The sequence below is a fragment of the Homarus americanus genome, unplaced genomic scaffold (assembly GCF_018991925.1).
Source record: "Homarus americanus isolate GMGI-L3 unplaced genomic scaffold, GMGI_Hamer_2.0 scaffold46583, whole genome shotgun sequence".
Classification (NCBI taxonomy): domain Eukaryota; kingdom Metazoa; phylum Arthropoda; class Malacostraca; order Decapoda; family Nephropidae; genus Homarus; species Homarus americanus.
In genome coordinates, this window is record NW_024731675.1 from 773369 (window position 1) to 792739 (window position 19371).

Sequence of the window (19371 nt, forward strand, 5' to 3'; positions counted from 1 at the left end):
TACCGGTGTGGCCAGCATAAGGACAGAACCAGACAATGTGATGTAGTCGTGGCCAGAATTAGTCTAGGATACAGACACCGGAACACTCAACATGTAAACTTGGTGATAAACATTTAAAGAATACACTTGAACACTATATTATTGAATGTCACACTACGCATAAATGTTTTGGTATGTATGAATTATTTATCCTTCCTTCCTTCCTTCCTTCCTTCCTTCCTTCCTTCCTTCCTTCCTTCCTTCCTTCCTTCCTTCCTTCCTTCCTTCCTCTCTCCTCTCTTTCCCTCCTCCTCACTACTACGTGTCAGAATTAAGTAGAAGAAAACGGGACTTACTTGGCCTCCATATTTCAGGGGAGACTTCAAGAAATTCACTTTAAATGGGGGGTGGGGGTAGGTTAGGTTACATTACATTGGAGTTACGTTAGGTTAGGTTAGGTTAGATTAGGTTTGTGTTAGGTTAGGTTGGAATTGTGTAAGGTTAGATTAGGTTTGTGTAAGGTTAGATTAGGTTTGTGTAAGGTTAGATTAGGTTTGTGTAAGGTTAGGTTAGGTTAGATTTGTGTAAGGTTAGATTAGGTTTGTGTAAGGTTAGGTTAGGTTAGATTTGTGTAAGGTTAGCATAAGAATGTTTAATTATCAGGTGAGATACATGGGGGGAGGGGTTAATGAGGAGAGAGACACGTGTACAGGTGGTGATAGTGTGTGTGTGTGTGTGTGTGTGTGTGTGTGATGACTGCCTTCACCTGCAGACAGCTTGGCACCCTACACAAGGTGCCACCCGAGTCTTGAGTGCCAGCATACTGTACTAGCCTTTGTCAACCCACCCACTCCCCTCACCCTCTCTCCTCACCACTCCCTCCCTCCCTCCCCCTCACCCCCTCCCTCCCTCCCTCCCTCCTCCCTCCTCTTACCCCCCACCCTTCACCTCCTCACACTCCCTCCCTCCCTCCCCTCCCTCACCCTCCCTCACCTCTCCCCTTCCCCTACCCCCCACCCTTCACCTCCTCACCACCCTCCCCTCACCCTCTCCTCACCACCTCCCCTCACTCCCTCCTCACCCTCCCTCACACCTTGGTGGCGGGTGCTGGAGGTGTTTGTTTCTCTACATCACCTGGTCACCTGGTTCACACTACCTCATTACCTGTGTCCGCTTACCTGTCTCTACCGCCTTATTGTCCTCACCCTTACTGTCCACCCTTAACTCCCTTATTGTCCTCACCTAACCTAACCTTAATCTTACCTGCGACACTCTTGAACTATTGGTGGCACTGATTGACCGAGGGAGTGTCATTCAGTGCCAAGGTGTTAAAAATACAAGGTGGTGGGTGGGTGGTGGGTATAAGGGTGGGTAATAGGGTGGGTGGGTGGGTGGGTGAGCCAGACTGGGTGGGTGGTGGTGGTGGGGGGGGTACACTACACTATATATACAGGGGCCAGGACGCCAAGTGCCTCAGAACGACAATAACACGACACCACCGCCACCACCACCACCTCCTGAAGCTGTGCCCTCTACGCCATCATAGTGACCATTATGTGCCGGACTTGTGGTCGTCGACATAATTCATTCGTGCAGGCGTGAGTAGATGGTCTTAATTACTGCTGACCTGACCTGACCTTACCTATCCTAAACTATCCTGACCTTACCTGACCTAACCTAATCACGTAATAGTCAGGTTGTTCTGTAATTGACTGGGTGGTTGAAATTACAGCCAATGGGAGATGGATGGTGGTAGTTGTTGTTGTTGTTGTTGTGGTAGTTGTTGTTGTGGTGGTTGTTGTAGTGGTGGTGGTGGTAGTTGTTGTTGTTGTGGTTGTTGTAGTGGTGATGGTTGTGATTGTTGTTGTTATTGTTGCGTCACGTGAATATAACAATGCCTTGGGTAGAGTTCCGTGGGCACTGGAGGGTATGACAGGAGGGTAACAACCTTGGGAGACACTTACAGCTAGTTAAGGCGTGTGTGTATGTGCGCGCGTGTGTGTGTGTGTGTGCGTGTATGTGTGTGTATGTGCGCGCGTGTGTGTGTGCGCGCGTGTGTGTGTGTGCGGGTATGTATGTGTATGTGTTTACCAAAATAGAAAATGGAGATATAAACTTTAAATACAATGTAATAATCTTTAATATAGACATAAGTTATATTTAATTATATTCCATTCATAAAATATGTTAAATAAATTCCTCATTGTATTTTTATTTATTTATTTATTTATTTATTTATTATTTTTGCGCGGGAGAGAACAGGGAATGGTCTGCTTCCACCAATCACCAACCGTTTTATGTCCCGGGGTGAGAAACAACCAATCAGATGGGAGGTTACAAATATCCCCAACAACTTTGTAAACACTAAAAAAAAAAAGTCGATTATTTTAGTCTTTATTGCTTGTTATAAAGGACAAAACTTACATATGTATTTTATTTTTAATTTACGTAATTTTTTTCGTGTAAACCATATTTTTTGAGGTTTTAATTATGAAATATGGGAAATAATTACTGGCCGGTATGACGAATAGGTATATAAACTCGCCTCTGATTGGTCACTAGAAATTTTTTATAAAACGTTTCCTGATTGGTTGATACAATGTTGATGGCTGCGGCTTAAGGATCACATGAAGATTAGCCCTCCTTAATATCTTCAGCTGATGATTAAACACCTAACCAAATCGTCTAATTGGGCTGTTTATGTAAGGGTGGTTTGGCTTGTCCTGGTGTTGGCATCTGTCTCGTGCTCATAGCCAGACCCGACACCGAAATAACGCCAGGATAGTGGTATGGTGCCAGCAGGAGAGGAGGGGGCAGGGGGAGGAGGGGGGCAGGGGAGGGGAGGGGGGCAGCTGAGGGAGGGGGTCAGCAGAGGGAGAGAGAGGGGGCAGCAGAGGAGAGAGAGAGAGAGAGAGGGAGTCAGCAGGGGGAGAGAGAGAGAGGGCCAGCAGGAGAGAGAGAGAGGGGGGGTGTCAGCAGGGGAGAGAGAGAGGGGTGTCAGCAGAGGGAGAGAGAGAGGGGGGAGGGGTCAGCAGGGGGAGAAAGAGAGAGGGGGGTGTCAGCAGAGGGAGAGAGGGGGGGTTACAGCAGGGGGAAGAGAGACAGTTGGCAGGGCAGGGGGTGCCCTGGCAGCTTCCTCACACATGCTGACGTCTTTTCACCTTGGCTCACGTGGGACACATTACCCATACTTACACAACCTCCCACGTCATTCAATCTGTGTGTACATGTATGTGTGTATGTATGTATGTTTGTGTGTGTGTATGTGTGTGTGTGTGTATGTATGTATGTGTGTGTGTATGTATGTGTGTGTATGTATGTATGTGTGTCTAATCTTCAGGTAAAATAAGCTTGGGGTGTCTAATATTCAGGTAAACAAGCTTGGGGTGTCAAATCATCTGGTAAAACAAGCTTGGGGTGTCTAATCTTCAGGTAAAATGCTTACGGTGTCTAATCTTCAGGTAAAACAAGCTTGGGGTATCTAATCTTCAGGTAAAATAAGCTTGGGGTATCAAATCTTCAGGTAAAATAAGCTTGGGGTGTCTAATCTTCAGGTAAACAAGCTTGGGGTATCAAATCATCTGGTAAAATAAGCTTGGGGTATCAAATCTTCATGTAAAATAAGCTTGGGGTATCAAATCTTCAGGTAAAATAAGCTTGGGGTGTCAAATCTTCAGGTAAAACAAGCTTGGGGGTCAAATCTTCAGGTAAACAAGCTTGGGGTGTCTAATCTTCAGGTAAAACAAGCTTGGGGTGTCTAATCTTCAGGTAAAACAAGCTTAGGGTGTCAAATTTGTCATATTTTCTGCTGTAACAAAAATTTTAGTTGATGTGTTTGGAATGTTTTTGTTGTTGACGTCACCATCTTCTTTCTTTCCACAGTGGAAGTCCAGCACAAGTCCAGGATGCCAACAGTCTGGACTCTTCTGGTAGCAGCTCCATCCCCTGTAAGTACGGCTACATTAAACCTGACCTGACCTGACCTGACCTGACCTGACCTGACCTGACCTGACCTAACCTAACCTAACCTTACCTTACCTTACCTAACCTAACCTTACCTTACCGAACCTGACTTTACCTGACTTGACCTTACCTAACCTAACTTAACCTAACCTGACCCTACCTGACCTTACCTGACCTAACCTAACCTTACCTTACCTCAACAGCCTGAACCAACACACTCCCCTCACCAAAGCCTGGAAAGACATAAACACAATCAGAGGTAAAAACAGAAGACACGTCTCCCATCCAAACCCTCTGCAAAAGGCGAATGAGCTAATAACAAAGTGGGCTCATGTGTCGAGCTATGACATGTTACCAGCTGGGACTCGGGGACTCCTTGATGCGAAGTCTGTAGAGAGAAGTAATCTTATTAACTTTATGATGGGCAAACAGCACGATGAGTGTGATGTTCCATATACTGAGTGGGAGCTTGACGCCGCCCTCGCCAGGGGTACAGTGGGTCTACTGCCCCTGGAGAGGACGGAGGTACACCACATTTCTTGACCTAAAAGCTGTTTTTGATATTGCCAGTAGGTGGAGTACTTAGCCCCAATTTGTTCTATGTTCTTATGAATGAATTATTAAATCCAACACCAGACAACCCCAGCAATATCACAATCAGCTGTGCTGGTGATGTTCTTATAGTCCAGTACATACTGAAACTCATTGTGAAATGCAAGCCACCCTGAACCATGTATAATGAAAAACAAAAGCCGTGTCGGGAAATTTGGTGAAAACATATGCCAAAGGTCTAAACTTTTGGTCCGCTCTGCCTTGTGGTAGGGCTCTTATAATGTTTCACGAGTTATATTTAATCTTAAGATAAACCCGCGACACGACTTTTGTCTTTGATTGTACACACAGCCTGTGAGAACTCGGTCTTATTGTCTCCACTGAGAAAACTAAGGTGTTCAACACACAAGCTGGTAAACGGCCCTGCCAAGAGGTAACAACATTATTGACTATGTTCCTTCTTTTAAATATCTTGGTGTCTCCGTCCCTTACCTGCCATACAACAGCTAACTCACCATGTACTGACAGACTGAGACCTCTTACAAGTGTAGCGGGGTACAGCCCACACTATGGTGCTAATATTAGAATTGTTAAAACAATGTACCTAGGCTATATAAGATCTCTGATAGATTACCACGCACCAGTCCTGGTCCTTCGTGACAGGAGAGGCGTTGACAAGCTCAAGAAAATGAAAAATAAAGCCCTCAGAATTATCCTAGGATGTCCCATGAGCACTAAAGTACTTAATATGAGGAAAGAACTAGGTATACCGAGTGTCAAAGATAGAATAATTGAAGTCAACCTCATGATAGCCCTGAGGCTTCTGCGTGGTGATCCAGGTAACATTGTTTCCTTAAAATTGCTAGAATGTATGAATCAAGGGACTACTGAGTCTAAATGGATCCAAACTACAGCTACACATATGAAGATGTTTGGACTAGACCATCTGTACAAAGTTGAGACACAACAGCGCTTCCTGCCACCCTGGCGGACAGTTCCCTTCGATATCACAATACCAACATATCCGCTTCAAAAATTAATTGTACAAAGCATTTATCTCCAACACACTGCCAAATTGAGAGCTCTTGAACACATACACACTCTACAGACTGATGATAATATCACACAGACCATCTACACTGATGGATCTCTTAACACCGCCTGTGGGAGGGCTGGAAGTGCTATTGTTGTGACTCAACCTGACGGTAATATAATTGAGAAAGGAGTTAGAATTAACAAATGGGCATCCACTCTACAAACTGAATTAGTTGCCATACTCACAGCTATTAGATTCTTTGAAACCACTGTTACTGACAGTCTCATCATCACTGACTCTATCCTCACTACTTGCCCTTGACACCCTTAACTCAAGTTGTCACGAGCTTGTCTCTGAAGCCAGACACAAATACTGTACTGTATGCGTACCTTGTTGACCGGGGTGTCAAGGTCAAACTGTTGTGGATCCCCTCTCACATAGGCCTCATAAAACATGACAGAGTTGATGCCCTCGCCAAACTCGCGTCTAACAAACACACCGTTGAATACAATCTGGGTCTGTCAAAAAGAACCCTTAAAACTGTAATTAGGAAAGAACTTATTGATGAATTTGATGCAAGTAGACAAGTGCAAACAGGCACTAGTCGATCCATAGTTTACCATGATGAGATGTATCAAGTGAAACATGTATATGGAGCAAGTAACAAGATCACTAGATTACAAGATGTTATAACCGCTAGATTAAGGTTAGGATATAAGTACCTCTGGCAGTATGTTCCTCAAGCAGATGTGAACAAGACTAAATGTGTGGCCAGACATTAATATTGTATCCACTTTTTTACACTTAGTAACTATATCAGTTCTCATGTATATAACCAAACACATAATGTACTTGAACACTTCTCACGCAAATGTGAATAACAAAGTGTGCGGCCAGACATACTGCCTCACACTCCTGTACTCACGCATTTGTGAATAAGTTACCCTTTATGTATAGAGCTAAACAAATAATGTCATTGAAATACTGTGTAACATTCAGTGCCATAATATCCTGACAACGGGGGTTAATTATTACGACCCTTTATGAACACTACTCTGTAATCCTTTTGCTCTACCGCTCACAGGAGGAGTATAAGATGCACAACAAACTAGCTACTGTAAGTGGCAAAAAAAAAAACCTAACCTACTCTACTCTAACTTGACATGACTTCTTAACCCAACCCAACCCAACCCAACCCAACCCAACCCAACCCAACCCAACCTAAGATCATATATAGTACTGTATTGAGCTTGTATTCTGGTCCTTAAGTACCCATTAGGTTTAAAAAAAAATTCCAACAAATTCAGAAATCCACAACTTTTTTTGGGTCAAATGTCCGAAGAATTTTCACGAAATTTGTCCTTTAAAAATTTTTGTGAATCATACTGTTGATTTTTTCACGTGTTCAGTATTTAAGTTGTTCTTTTGGGGGGGTCACACTGTATCAAATATTTTTCAAGTGTAATGTATAAAATATCATCCAGGTATGCTTGTAATGTATAAAATATCATCCAGGTATGCTTGTAATGTATAAAATATCATCCAGGTATGCTTGTAATGTATAAAATATCATCCTGGTATGCTTGTAATGTATAAAATATCATCCTGGTATGCTTGTAATGTATAAAATATCATCCAGGTATGCTTGTAATGTATAAAATATCATCCAGGTATGCTTGTAATGTATAAAATATCATCCAGGTATGCTTGTAATGTATAAAATATCATCCAGGTATGCTTGTAATGTATAAAATATTATCCTGGTATGCTTGTAATGTATAAAATATCATCCAGGTATGCTTGTAATGTCTAAAATATCATCCAGGTATGCTTGTAATGTATAAAATATCATCCAGGTATGCTTGTAATGTATAAAATATCATCCAGGTATGCTTGTAATGTATAAAATATCATCCAGGTATGCTTGTAATGTATAAAATATCATCCAGGTATGCTTGTAATGTATAAAATATCATCCAGGTATGCTTGTAATGTATAAAATATCATCCTGGTATGCTTGTAATGTATAAAATATTCTAATTGCTGTATGATTATTACTTGGACTGTGACTTCTTCAAATAATCAGTGATGTTACGTATTATTCAAGTCAGTATTTTTTATTATCATTCTGGACGGTGTAATACGGGCCTATAATTACCTTGTAAAGTATAATCATCACATTTTTATCATTCTCATCACCTTATCAATTACTATTATTAATTATTATCATGTGTATTATTCCTGTTATTTATTTATTATCATTCTGGATGGCGTAGTCTCCCTGGGTCTGCGGTCGCCGGGGAAGGTATCACCCCTGCGAGGACGGACCATGAAGGAATATGAAGAGCAACTGGGTAACCTGAAGAAGGAGAACTTCTCCCTCAAGCTACGCATCTACTTCCTGGAGGAGAGGATGGACCAGAAGTACGACAAGGAGGACAAAGATGAACTGTATAAGACCAATATTGAACTGAAGGTAAAGATTAACTGTATAAGACCAATATTGAACTGAAGGTAAAGAATAACTGTATAAGACCAATATTGAACTGAAGGTAAAGAATAACTGTATAAGACCAATATTGAACTGAAGGTAAAGATTAACTGTATAAGACCAATATTGAACTGAAGGTAAGAAATTAACTGTATAAGACCAATATTAGACTGAAGGTAGATTAACTGTATAAGACCAATATTGAACTGAAGGTAAAGATTAACTATATAAGACCAATATTGAACTGAAGAGTAAAGACTAACTGTATAAAGGCCAATAATGAACTGAAAGTAAAGGAGTGCTTTGTATAAGACCAATATTGAACTGAAGGTAAAAATTAACTGTATAAGACCAATATTGAACTGAAGGTAAAGAATAACTGTATAAGACCAATATTTAGACTGGTAAAGATTAACTGCTTATCACAGGCAAACAGACTGAAGGTAAGATTAACTGTATAAGACCAATATTGAACTGAAGGTAAGATTAACTGTATACAGAACCAATATTGAACTGAAGGTAAAAAGATTAACTGTATAGGGCCCAATATTGAACTGAGAGAGTAAAATTAACTGTATAAGACCAATATTAGACTGAAGGTAAGATTAACTGTATAAGACCAATATTAGACTGAAGGTAAAGATTAACTGTATAAGACCAATATTAGACTGAAGGTAAAGATTAACTGTATAAGACCAATATTAGACTGAAGGTAAAGATTAACTGTATAAGACCAATATTAGACTGAAGGTAAAGATTAACTGTATAAGACCAATATTGAACTGAAGGTAAAGATTAACTGTATAAGACCAATATTGTGAACTGAAGAATTTAAGATTAACTGTATAAGACCAATATTGAACTGAAGGTAAAGATTAACTGTATAAAGACCAATATTGAACTGAAGGTAAAGATTAACTGTATATAAGATTAATATTGAACTGAAGGTCTGTTTTTGGCAACCAGTGGGAGAGTGGCTAGTGGTTGTTACCAGCACTGTATGGTGAAATTTGCCTGTAATGGTAGTTTAACCCTTTGATGGTGGTTTAACCCTTTGACGATAATGGTTTAATCCTTTGATAACAATGATTTAACCCCTTTGACGATGTTGCTTTAACCCCTTGATGATGATTTAACCCTTGAGGTCCCAAAGGGTTAAACCAGTAATAAGTTCATTATACTGTACATTGTATTATAGTCAAGAGGCTATCTAGGGTAGGTACAATCAGTAATTTCACTTCATTTATTAATTTACAGTATTTATTTATATACTGTACTGTACAACACACACACACACACACACACACACACACACACACCAGTTAAAACACCCCCCCCTCCCCCCACGATTATTTACAACACATGATGTTTTGTTGACAGGTGGAAACAGAGGCACTGAAGCAAGAGTTGTACGACAAGCAGGAGTTGGTGCGTCAGGCATCCACGGCTCTGTCAGGGCTAGAGCAGCAGTTTCAGGAGCAGGTGGCACAGATGAAAGATCAGCACGAGCAGGAGAAGGAGAAGCTGCACACCCACGTTGAGCAGCTGCAGAAGGTCAGGGGTCTTTATTTAGGTCTGAATTCGCTGAGGGGGTCTTTATTTGCTGGAGTCTTTATTCACTGGGGTCCTCTCATGTGGGGGTTTCACATCTAACAGACCCTTGATATAATGGACTTTCCTTTCCATATAGTTCATTAAATAGAGGTTACACTGCATTTCATTGTCCCCTTATGTATGAGAGGGTGAGAGGGAGGGAGAGTGAGAGTGTGAGGGGAGAGAGAGGAAGTCCCACTCATTTGAACATAATTTTAAAAGTGACAACCTGTAGTGAAAGGATTTAAAGACAAAATTAAAGGTAATGTAATGCAGTACAGTATATAGATATGAAGTTGACAAAATACAGTATGTATGTAGTCCGATACAGTATCTATCTAATATACTATAGGACTAGGTGTGTGTCTGTTCTGGGCAGCCGAAACGGCACAATTGTTTTTCATCAAACTTGGTGGAAAAATCGTAAAAAAATTCGTACAGTGGAATAAACCTGGTCCCACGTCGATGGTTTCTTTAGGAAGGCATTAATTAACCATTTTATTTATGCTGGAAAACGATGCAAGTGTACGGACTTGGCGCACCCTCATTCGCTGTACGCTCGCCAAGCACGAGTGTTCAAACTTTCACTGTCGATCACATGTATATATGTAGTCTACAAGATACAGTGCCTATTATATAGTCTACAGTAAACAGAACTGATCTTGTGAAGCTTTATGATATCAGTGTAAGCAAAATAATACCTTGTGCTCAATGTGGTTTTTTTTTTTTATATAATTATTGAGTCGACATGTGGAGAGTTGTTGTTATGTAGGGAACACAGGGTAACAGTGTGTTTGACTTGATTGATTGTTGGTCAGGCAGGTCTCAGGTGCTAATAGACACCAATATAACCTGACTAACTACTGGACTATGGACCTTTAGATTAGGACCCCCCTCCCCTCTCAATAGGACTGTCTTCCCCCTCCCCTCTCAATAGGACTGTCTTCCCCCTCCCCTCTCAATAGCACTGTGCCCCCTCCCCTCATAATGGGACTGTCCCCCTCCCCTCTCAATAGGACTGTCTTCCCCCTCCCCTCTCAATAGGACTGTCTTCCCCCTCCCCTCTCAATAGGACTGTCTTCCCCCTCCCCCCTTCCGTCTTAAAAGTTAGGTCAGTACAGAACTAAGTACGGCAACAATTGCTGCTCGGTCAACCACATCATCAACGACTTATCTCCATCTCTCAGGAAGTCGACGACCACGTTCATCGTTTCCGGGAAGAGAGAGGCCGGCTGGGGGAACTATCTCAGCTATGTGGCCTGGCGTTCAGCACAGAGGAGGAGATACCCGAGACCCTGCAAGTGGTCCCTCCCTCCAAGGATAACCTGAGCCTGCCGCTGAATCTTGCTGGCTTTAATAACTTTGCCACTAAGTCACCTGTGCAAGGTACTGAATAATTATCTCTTGAACACCTGCTGTGATTAATGCCCAGTAATACCACATGTTTCCCCAAGATATGACTAATTACACATCTTAGTCATTTGAAGATTAGGCTATTTAGTTTATTTCATATTATTGTTTAATGACCAGGAGAGGTTAGGTTAGGTTGGTGTTATGGCAGTTAATCTTGGGGGTGAATTAAGCTGGGGTTAGGCTGGTGTTATGGCAGTTAATCTTAGGTGAAATAAGCTGGGGTTAGGTTAGGTTGGCAGTTAATCTTGGGGGTGAAATAAGCTGGGGTTAGGCTGGTGTTATGGCAGTTAAGCTGGGGAGTTGGAGTTGGTGTTATAGCGGGTTTAATCTTAGAAGTGGAATAAGCTAGGAGTTAGGTTGGTGGCAGTTAATAGGGGTGAGAATAAGCTGGGGTTAGGCTGGTGTTATGGCAGTTAATCTTAGGTGAAATAAGCTGGGGTTAGGTTAGGTTGGCAGTTAATCTTGAGGTGAAATAAGCTGGGGTTAGGTTGGTGTTATGGCAGTTAATCTTAGGTGAAATAAGCTGGGGTTAGGTTGGTGTTATGGCAGTTAATCTTGGGGTGAAACAAGCTGGGGTTACTAAGCTTGATGTGACTTCATTTACTTCATCCTGTTCCACGTTAATCATCTGTTTACCTTCACTCCTGTGTGCACTGTATACTTACATTGTGTGTGTTTACTCGTATGTTGAAACTGTATATGTGATTAGTTTATACACACGTACAGTACATGTGCATTATAGAACTCTCTCTCTCTCTTCTTAATTTTCTCTTTCTCTTCTTAACTCTCTCTCTCTCTCTCTCTCTCTCTCTCTCTCTCTCTCATTTACCTTTTATTAATATATAATTGTAATAATATTTCCCTTTTATATTTCTTTCGTCCAGGATTGTTCAGCATGCCGACCACGATGTCACAAACGGCTGCCCTCGAACAGTGTCGGCCCGAGGCAACGACCGACGTCCAACCCGCCCAGGAGTCGGCCGAGGAGAAGGTGTCGTCACTCAAGGCCCGGGTGGTCGAGTTAGAGAGCCGAGTGACTGAGCTCGAGGGTGAACTGGCGGCCAAGGAGGAGACGACCTGCATACTGGAGGGGGATATTGCCAACCTGCAGAAGGAGGTGAAGGAGGGATTACTCTGGGTTAGGTTAAGGTTAGGTTAGTTTAGGTTAGGTTAAGGTTAGTTTAGGTTAGGACATTTAAATCACACGAAAGGAAGGTAAATCACAGGGTAAAGAGGTGTAAATCACACTAAAAAGAGTTAAATCACATATCAATAATTAAAAAAAAAAATCCAGTTGTATTTGTATCTGGCTCAAGTTTGTTTAACCCTAATGGAAAAAACCTAAGGAATAAATAAATAAATACACTTTACCATCACCTGCGGGTCGTCGATTTACAAAAACTAATTTAAATCCAGTTTGAGTAAATAATTGAATTTAATATGAAGAATTTTTTTTTTTTTATCATAACCGTATAAAAATTTCTCTCCCGGACTTTAAACGATTTTCATAATTAAATGCAACGTCTCGGTAATCAATTTTAAAACATAGGTGTTAAACACACACACACACACACACACACACACACACACACTCACACACACACACACACACACACACACACACACACACACACACACACACACACACAGGTGATTAGACCAAAGAAGAGAAATGTAAATAAAAGTGACGGAGAAACACTAAAAAAAAAAATCACCGGAGACACGACACTTTATTATATTCAATGTTTTTCAGTTGGAGGACAAGGTGGAGAAGATCGCCGACTTGGAGGTAGAGGTGACGGAGAAGGACTTGAAGATTGATGACGTGATGCAGGAGTTGGAGACCAGGCACATAGAGATGCAGGCTAAGGACGATCAGATACAGAGCCTCCATTATGACCTGAATAAAGTATGTTAAGTGTGTCTGAGTAACTTAAGTGTGTTTGAGTAAGTTAAGTGTGTTTACAGCTGAGAAATAGGTCATTCATATAGCCCAGGTACAGTCCACCTTCACTAGTGTGTTTACAGGGGCTCGTCATATAGCCTAGGTACAGTCCACCTTCACTAGTGTGTTTACAGGGGCTCGTCATATAGCCTAGGTACAGTCCCCTTCACTAGTGTGTTTACAGGGGCTGGTCATATAGCCTAGGTACAGTCCCCCTGCACTATTGTGTTTACAGGGACTCGTCATATAGCCTAGGTACAGTCCACCTTCACTAGTGTGTTTAGGGGCTGGTCATATAGCCTGGGTACAGTCCTTTCACTAGTGTGTTTACAGGGCTCGTCATATAGCCTAGGTACAGTCCCCTTCACTAGTGTGTTTACAGGGGCTGGTCATATAGCCTAGGTACAGTCCCCTTCACTAGTGCGTTTACAGGGGCTCGTCATATAGCCAAGGTACAGTCCCCTTCACTAGTGTGTTTACAGGGGCTCGTCATATAGCCTAGGTACAGTCCCCTTCACTAGTGTGTTTACAGGGGCTCGTCATATAGCCTAGGTACAGTCCCCTTCACTAGTGTGTTTACAGGGGCTGGTCATATAGCCTAGGTACAGTCCCCCTTCACTAGTGTGTTTACAGGGGCTCGTCATATAGCCTAGGTACAGTCCCCTTCACTAGTGTGTTTACAGGGCTCGTCATATAGCCTAGGTACAGTCCCCTTCACTAGTGTGTTTACAGGGGCTCGTCATATAGCCTAGGTACAGCACTAGTGTGTTTACAGGTCATATAGCCTAGGTACAGTCCCCTTCACTAGTGTGTTTACAGTCATATAGCCATCCCCTTCACTAGTGTGTTTACAGGAACTCGTCATATAGCCTAGGTACAGTCCCCTTCACTAGTGTGTTTACAGGGGCTGGTCATATACCCTAGGTACAGTCCCCTTCACTAGTGTGTTTACAGGGGCTGGTCATATAGCCTAGGTACAGTCCCCTTCACAAGTGTGTTTACAGGGGCTTGTCATATAGCCTAGTTACAGTCACCTTCACTAGTGCCACTTGAGCCAATTCACTGTCGGATGACACGTGCAAAGCCTTACACACACACACACACACACACACACACACACACACACACACACACACACACACACACACTTTCTCTCTGTCAAATTATCCTCGTGACTTCAACTTCGTGTACACAGTAAATTGATATGAAGTGTTGTAAATCTCTTTGGAGGTTAAAGATATGCTTTCTGTGTTGGAGGGAGAAAAAATGTGTGTATGTGTGTGTGTGTGTGTGCCTAGGTATTACAGGCTCTTGCTCACTACACATACCTTGGATTACTTTACACTGTCATTCCTCACCTCATGAATCCCTCCTCCTCCCTCCTGATAGACACATAGGAAAAGGGAAAAACACACAATGTTCCCAAGTGCTTTCGTGTAGGTAATTCACATCTGGGGGGGGGAGGGGAGGGGGGGCATTTCTCTCTATAATCCAGGTATATTTAATCCGAGTATTTAATCCATGCATATTTAAATGTAACCTCCCGTCATTTCAGGTCGAGCCGGAGATAGAGGTTAAGGTTCAGGAGATCATCGAACGTGACCGAATCATCGAGGAAAAAATAGAACAGATTGAACAGCAGAACAAGATATTGGTGGAGATCCAGATTACCCTGGACGAGAAACAGAAACAGATCGCCGACATGGAACACAAGATCACCGAGTCGAGCGAGAAGATCAAGAAACTCACCGAAGACCTTGATAAGTCCTGTAAAGTCATCCAGGTTAGAGATCTTGAAGGGGTGTGTTGTATCTTGAGGACTTGAAAGGGTGTATCTTGAAGCCTTGTTTAATTGGAGGGGGTTGCCATGGAAATCTGTAAAGCAGTGTTTGTATGTATGTGTGTGTGTGTGTGTGTGTAAATTTTGTCAAGACATCCTGGGAAAAGTTAGTGTTTATCCCTGTCATGCTTGGAATCACAATAACAGAGATCGTAATCACAGCTGAAATGGATCGGCACCTTACTTGAATGTGCTCGAGGTGGCAGTGAAAAAAAGTAGGGACTGGTGCATTGTTTGTGTGTCGGTGGTTGAGAAAACAGAGGAATAATGCGAGACCTTTTGGGGTAGGTACTGAGTGTGTGTCAGAGGTCAAGTATTTACCATAAGGAAATTAATGCTCTCTCTCTCTCTCTTTCAGGATTCTTTCAGGTTAGCCAAATAAGATTTTAAATAGTGTCGTCCCCTATAGTGAAGGGGTTAAAGAAGCGCCATCTTATCTCCACTTTACCACAATGAAACCATATTTTATGGTAAAGCGATGTAGCTTAGATTTTTTTTTTCGCCTTTGTCATTTGCAAAGTTATATTATATTTTGGGGGGTATTTATAAATATTTTCCCTTACAGACTTTTGCTGAAGAAGTTCAAGCTCGAGATAAGGAGATCGCGGCTCTCAGGAAGGAAGTAAAGCGCAAGGAGAAGAAGATCCGGGACCTGGTGGCAGAGCTGAAGGAGGCTCTCGACATGCTCAACAAGGCCAAGTGGGAGGCGGAGACCAGCGGCGGCGAGGACGGCGTCAAAGAAATGGCAGAGGAGGAGAATGAGGTAAGACGCCATTACCGGTGTGCTGAAGATGTGACCCCAGCCAGTACAGTGTGGGAGGAGGCTCACCAACCAGCCTTGTATGAGCAGTTACACAAACCTGCCACTACTGCAGACTGTTATCAGAGTGGTAATGATAGTTATTATTTGACCCCACCAACCAACCCCTGTGAGATGCAGTTCACACCTGCCACACTACACCACAATCTTAGGTATCAAGTTTTACAAGACACTTATGATCTCTCTTGAGGCTCTGGGTGTGTGTTAGCTACTTCTTGTTTTGCTCTCAACTGTAATAATGTTCAGTGAAATGTACAGTACAGTACGTGTTAATTATTCTTATTATATGGCCACCCCATCCGCCTCATAATGGGAAATTGCCTATAAGAATGAAAAATATAAACTTGGTAATAATATTCAATAAATAATGTTGTCTTTGTGTTTGTAATTGATGTTTAATATTTTTTTATGCAAAATAAACTTTGCTTTTTATTTTTACTTTTTTTTTATGAAGCCTTTGTTGGGTAATATTATTGGTGAGTTGTGTGTGAGGGAGCTGGTGGCATGACCCTGATGTTGAGTGTCACACTAACAACATGGAGGTCAAATATATTCAGGTGAGCAACTTTAAACTATACCTCACTTACTCTTGGAAAATTGTAATTTAAGGAACACTTTTCTATTACTTGTTAACAATACCGAAACTGTCTGGTTTACAGCGGCTGTGGGCCGAATTGGAGTCGCGCAAGAATGAGGTTCTGGCAATAAGGGCGGAACACAAACACTCTCTCTCGGAGGCCGAGGAACGCGTGAACCGACTACAGAAACAGTTGGATGAAAAAATTAAAGTCTTAGAAGGTCAGCAAGGTAAACACGACAAGGAGACCGAGGAGAGGGAACTGCGTCTGCGAGAACAAGCCCAGCAGGTGGCACATCTGGAGGGAGAACTTGAGGCACTCCGCGGTGACATGTCAAGCAGGGAAGGACTACTGCGTACCAATCAAGGACTCGTCCAGGGTCTTGAGGAGGAGTTAACAGCAGCCAAAGACCAACTGAAGGAGAAGAGGGCAGAACTGGACATTCTTCAGGAAGAACTGAAGAAGAAAAATGCCGACATGCAGGACTTGGTGAATCGTGAATTGTGGGAGAGGAACAGGGAGGTGGAACGTCTGCAGGAAAAACTCGGTGCCTTAACGTCGGATCGTCGGCAGCAGATTGAGTGTCTGAAGGACGAACTGGAGACCAAGAACAGCGAGTTACGGAGACTGAAGTCCCGACTAAACTGCGATAATACCGAGAACGTCGACGGCAACAAAGCTGCCGTGTGTCCGCCGCCGACCGCCAGCCAGCCGGCGGTAAACACCCTAACGACCGACCAACCCAAGAATGCCGCCCACCTGACGGTAGTTACGGGCTCGGGAGGCGCCGACGCGGTCACCGTGAACCGGCCGTTACACCTGACGTTCACCGACGACAGTTCGGCTTCCGTGCAGATGCTGTATCTGGAAATGAGTAAAGTGAGAAGTGAAGCACAAGCTCTGCGCCTGGAGAGAAGTATGTTGAATGATAAACTCTCCAGTTTACAAGGTCTGTATGACCAAGTATGTCAAACTAACACTCCAGTAACCACTATTGAGCTACATGAACAAATGGGTTCTGTGAAGAAACAGCTGGAGGAGACCAAAGAGGAAAACTTACTAAAGGAACGTAAGCACGGAGAAATAGTCAACGATTTCCAGTCTCAGGTACAGGTCCTGCGAACAGAACTAAATAATGCAAAGAAGAAGATAAACCAACAGCTGACAGAAGTTACCGTGCGCAAATACCAAGAGGCTCTGAAAAGACACAAACAGGAAATTGCCTCACTGAGAAAGAGGCTCGCAGACTCCCACAACGCGTGCGATCTCCTTCGAACTCGACTGGAAGAGTTGGCAGACTTCTTGGAGCGTATATTAGAAATGGAAGAAAAGGGACTTATCAATTTAAGTCAGTTGTCTCCAAAGCAGTTGGCCTCGCTACACAAAACGCTGAACGAGTCTCGTGCGCTCTCTCGCTCCCTGTCGCAGTCTCTCATGATCGGTATGGACTTTACCGACCACGGTGACGACACGCACCTCTCCGGCTCGATGAGTTCCGTCTCTTCGTGGAGCCTGCAGAGAGATGACAGTCTTTCCGAAACGCACGATTACCTGGGAGCCAGCAGTCACGAGGCCATAGCCAGTCTTCCCGACGAGACGATGTTACAACCCGAGGACTCCCACGACCCGGCTGTTCAGGCGCTGGCCACACAACTCAACACTCAGATCGATCAAAAGGCGAGAGAAATTGACGCCATCGCCGAGAATGTATCGGTACTCAGTGAAAAGCTGGCAGAGCGAACACAGCAAGTAGAACAACAAGCCGGGGTAATTGGGGAGTTAAGAGGGCAGGTGGGACGCCTTCAAGATGAAGTACGACACAGAGATCTCCAGCTTCTGGAGTCTAGGGCCGAGCAGAATAAAGACAATGGTCAACAAGCTCTACACAGTTCTTGGCAGAGTAGTTTAAACCCTCTGGCAGCTTCATCTCAGAGTACTGTACATGCTATGTCCCCCCAGACAACAGTACACACTCATGATTCAAGTAGTCAAGAGAGCCTTCACAAGTCTGCAGGTAACTGTTCTGACACATTACCTCCACCCCCTCTTCACCTCCTCCAGGACAGTGAGTGTGAAGTTAGACCAGATATTAGGGAGTTGGAGATATGTCATGCATCGGATCGCAGTAGTCTGAGTGCCGTCAAGAGTGCTTATTCTACCGACGCGGCGATAAAAGCCTACAGCGGACACCTGGGTTATTTCCAGCAGCACGTAACGCCCGGTGAGAAGACCCGCGTGGAAGGACGCAAGCCTTGGGGAGAGAATACAAATGGCGCTGCTGGTAGTTGTGTGGTGCCTGAACAACCTTGGCAACCAGTATCACCATCTGAGAGTGAAGCATGGAGTGAACCTGACAGAAATGTGTCTTTAGCCAGAATTGGCCTTGATGCCTGCACCCTCGGAGGTGCCCCAGACAGAGCTCTGTCGCGCTCGCGTCAGCAGAGGACGTCGGCTGCCATCACCTCAGAATCTGACGGCGAGGCGGCGCACGAGGACACCGCCACCTGCACTGCCAACACCGCGCCCACACAAGGAAAGGTCTCCAAGCGACGATCAGATGTTGCAGAACTGCGGAAAGTGTCCACAAAACTTCGCGCCGTAGAACAACTGAACGACACCCTCCGTGCAGAACTGAACATATACCAGACACTGAGTCAACAGATGGGTCATGAACCACAAGATCAGCAACAGAGACCAATGACTAGTGATAAGAGCGTCGAAACACACAAGGGCGAGACTGTGGATGCCTCCGTGGGCGCCGAAGAGGTGCCCGCGTTGCCGCCTCCTCCACCGACGTTTGCAATTCCCGCGCCTCTGTTAGACGAGATCCGTGCTCTCCGCCTTAAGCTAGAAGAAGCGATCGCCAATAATGATCATCTTCGTGATCAACTTGAAGCAGCACTGACAGCTCATCCACAAGATGAAGCAAGGTTCTACCACCTTACTGCTGCTTTACAGGTCAGTCACTTTCTTTGTTCCAGTTTTCAAAAATGTGAAATTTATAAGTCTGTACTTATCAATATTTAATTTACCTGTCCCTCTTGCAAGTGACCTGTGACGTAGAGCATTAATTGAGAAAATGGAGGTACTGTATTTATTACAACAATCTGATCACCTGTAGATATAATCTGTATTTTATCATATATAATCAGTTTAACATT

At 43.4% G+C, this 19371-nt stretch overlaps 1 protein-coding gene across 5 annotated transcripts in view; it reads left to right on the plus strand.

The window, feature by feature from the left end:
• LOC121867704 (centrosomin-like) overlaps positions 1 to 19371 on the plus strand; it is a 49793-nt gene that overhangs the window by 21956 nt on the left and 8466 nt on the right. For 3 of the 5 annotated variants that reach the window (XM_042367732.1, XM_042367733.1, XM_042367735.1), the window contains exons 2-10: positions 3862 to 3926; positions 7807 to 8006; positions 9402 to 9575; positions 10802 to 11000; positions 11912 to 12144; positions 12781 to 12936; positions 14528 to 14755; positions 15378 to 15575; positions 16292 to 19168. In XM_042367732.1, the coding sequence (XP_042223666.1) occupies positions 3862 to 3926; positions 7807 to 8006; positions 9402 to 9575; positions 10802 to 11000; positions 11912 to 12144; positions 12781 to 12936; positions 14528 to 14755; positions 15378 to 15575; positions 16292 to 19168 (4330 nt within the window). Of the gene's footprint in view, positions 1 to 1447; positions 1578 to 3861; positions 3927 to 7806; positions 8007 to 8527; positions 8541 to 9401; positions 9576 to 10801; positions 11001 to 11911; positions 12145 to 12780; positions 12937 to 14527; positions 14756 to 15377; positions 15576 to 16291; positions 19169 to 19371 lie in introns of those variants that run through there. The other 2 variants (XM_042367734.1, XM_042367736.1) reach the window with 2 other exon arrangements.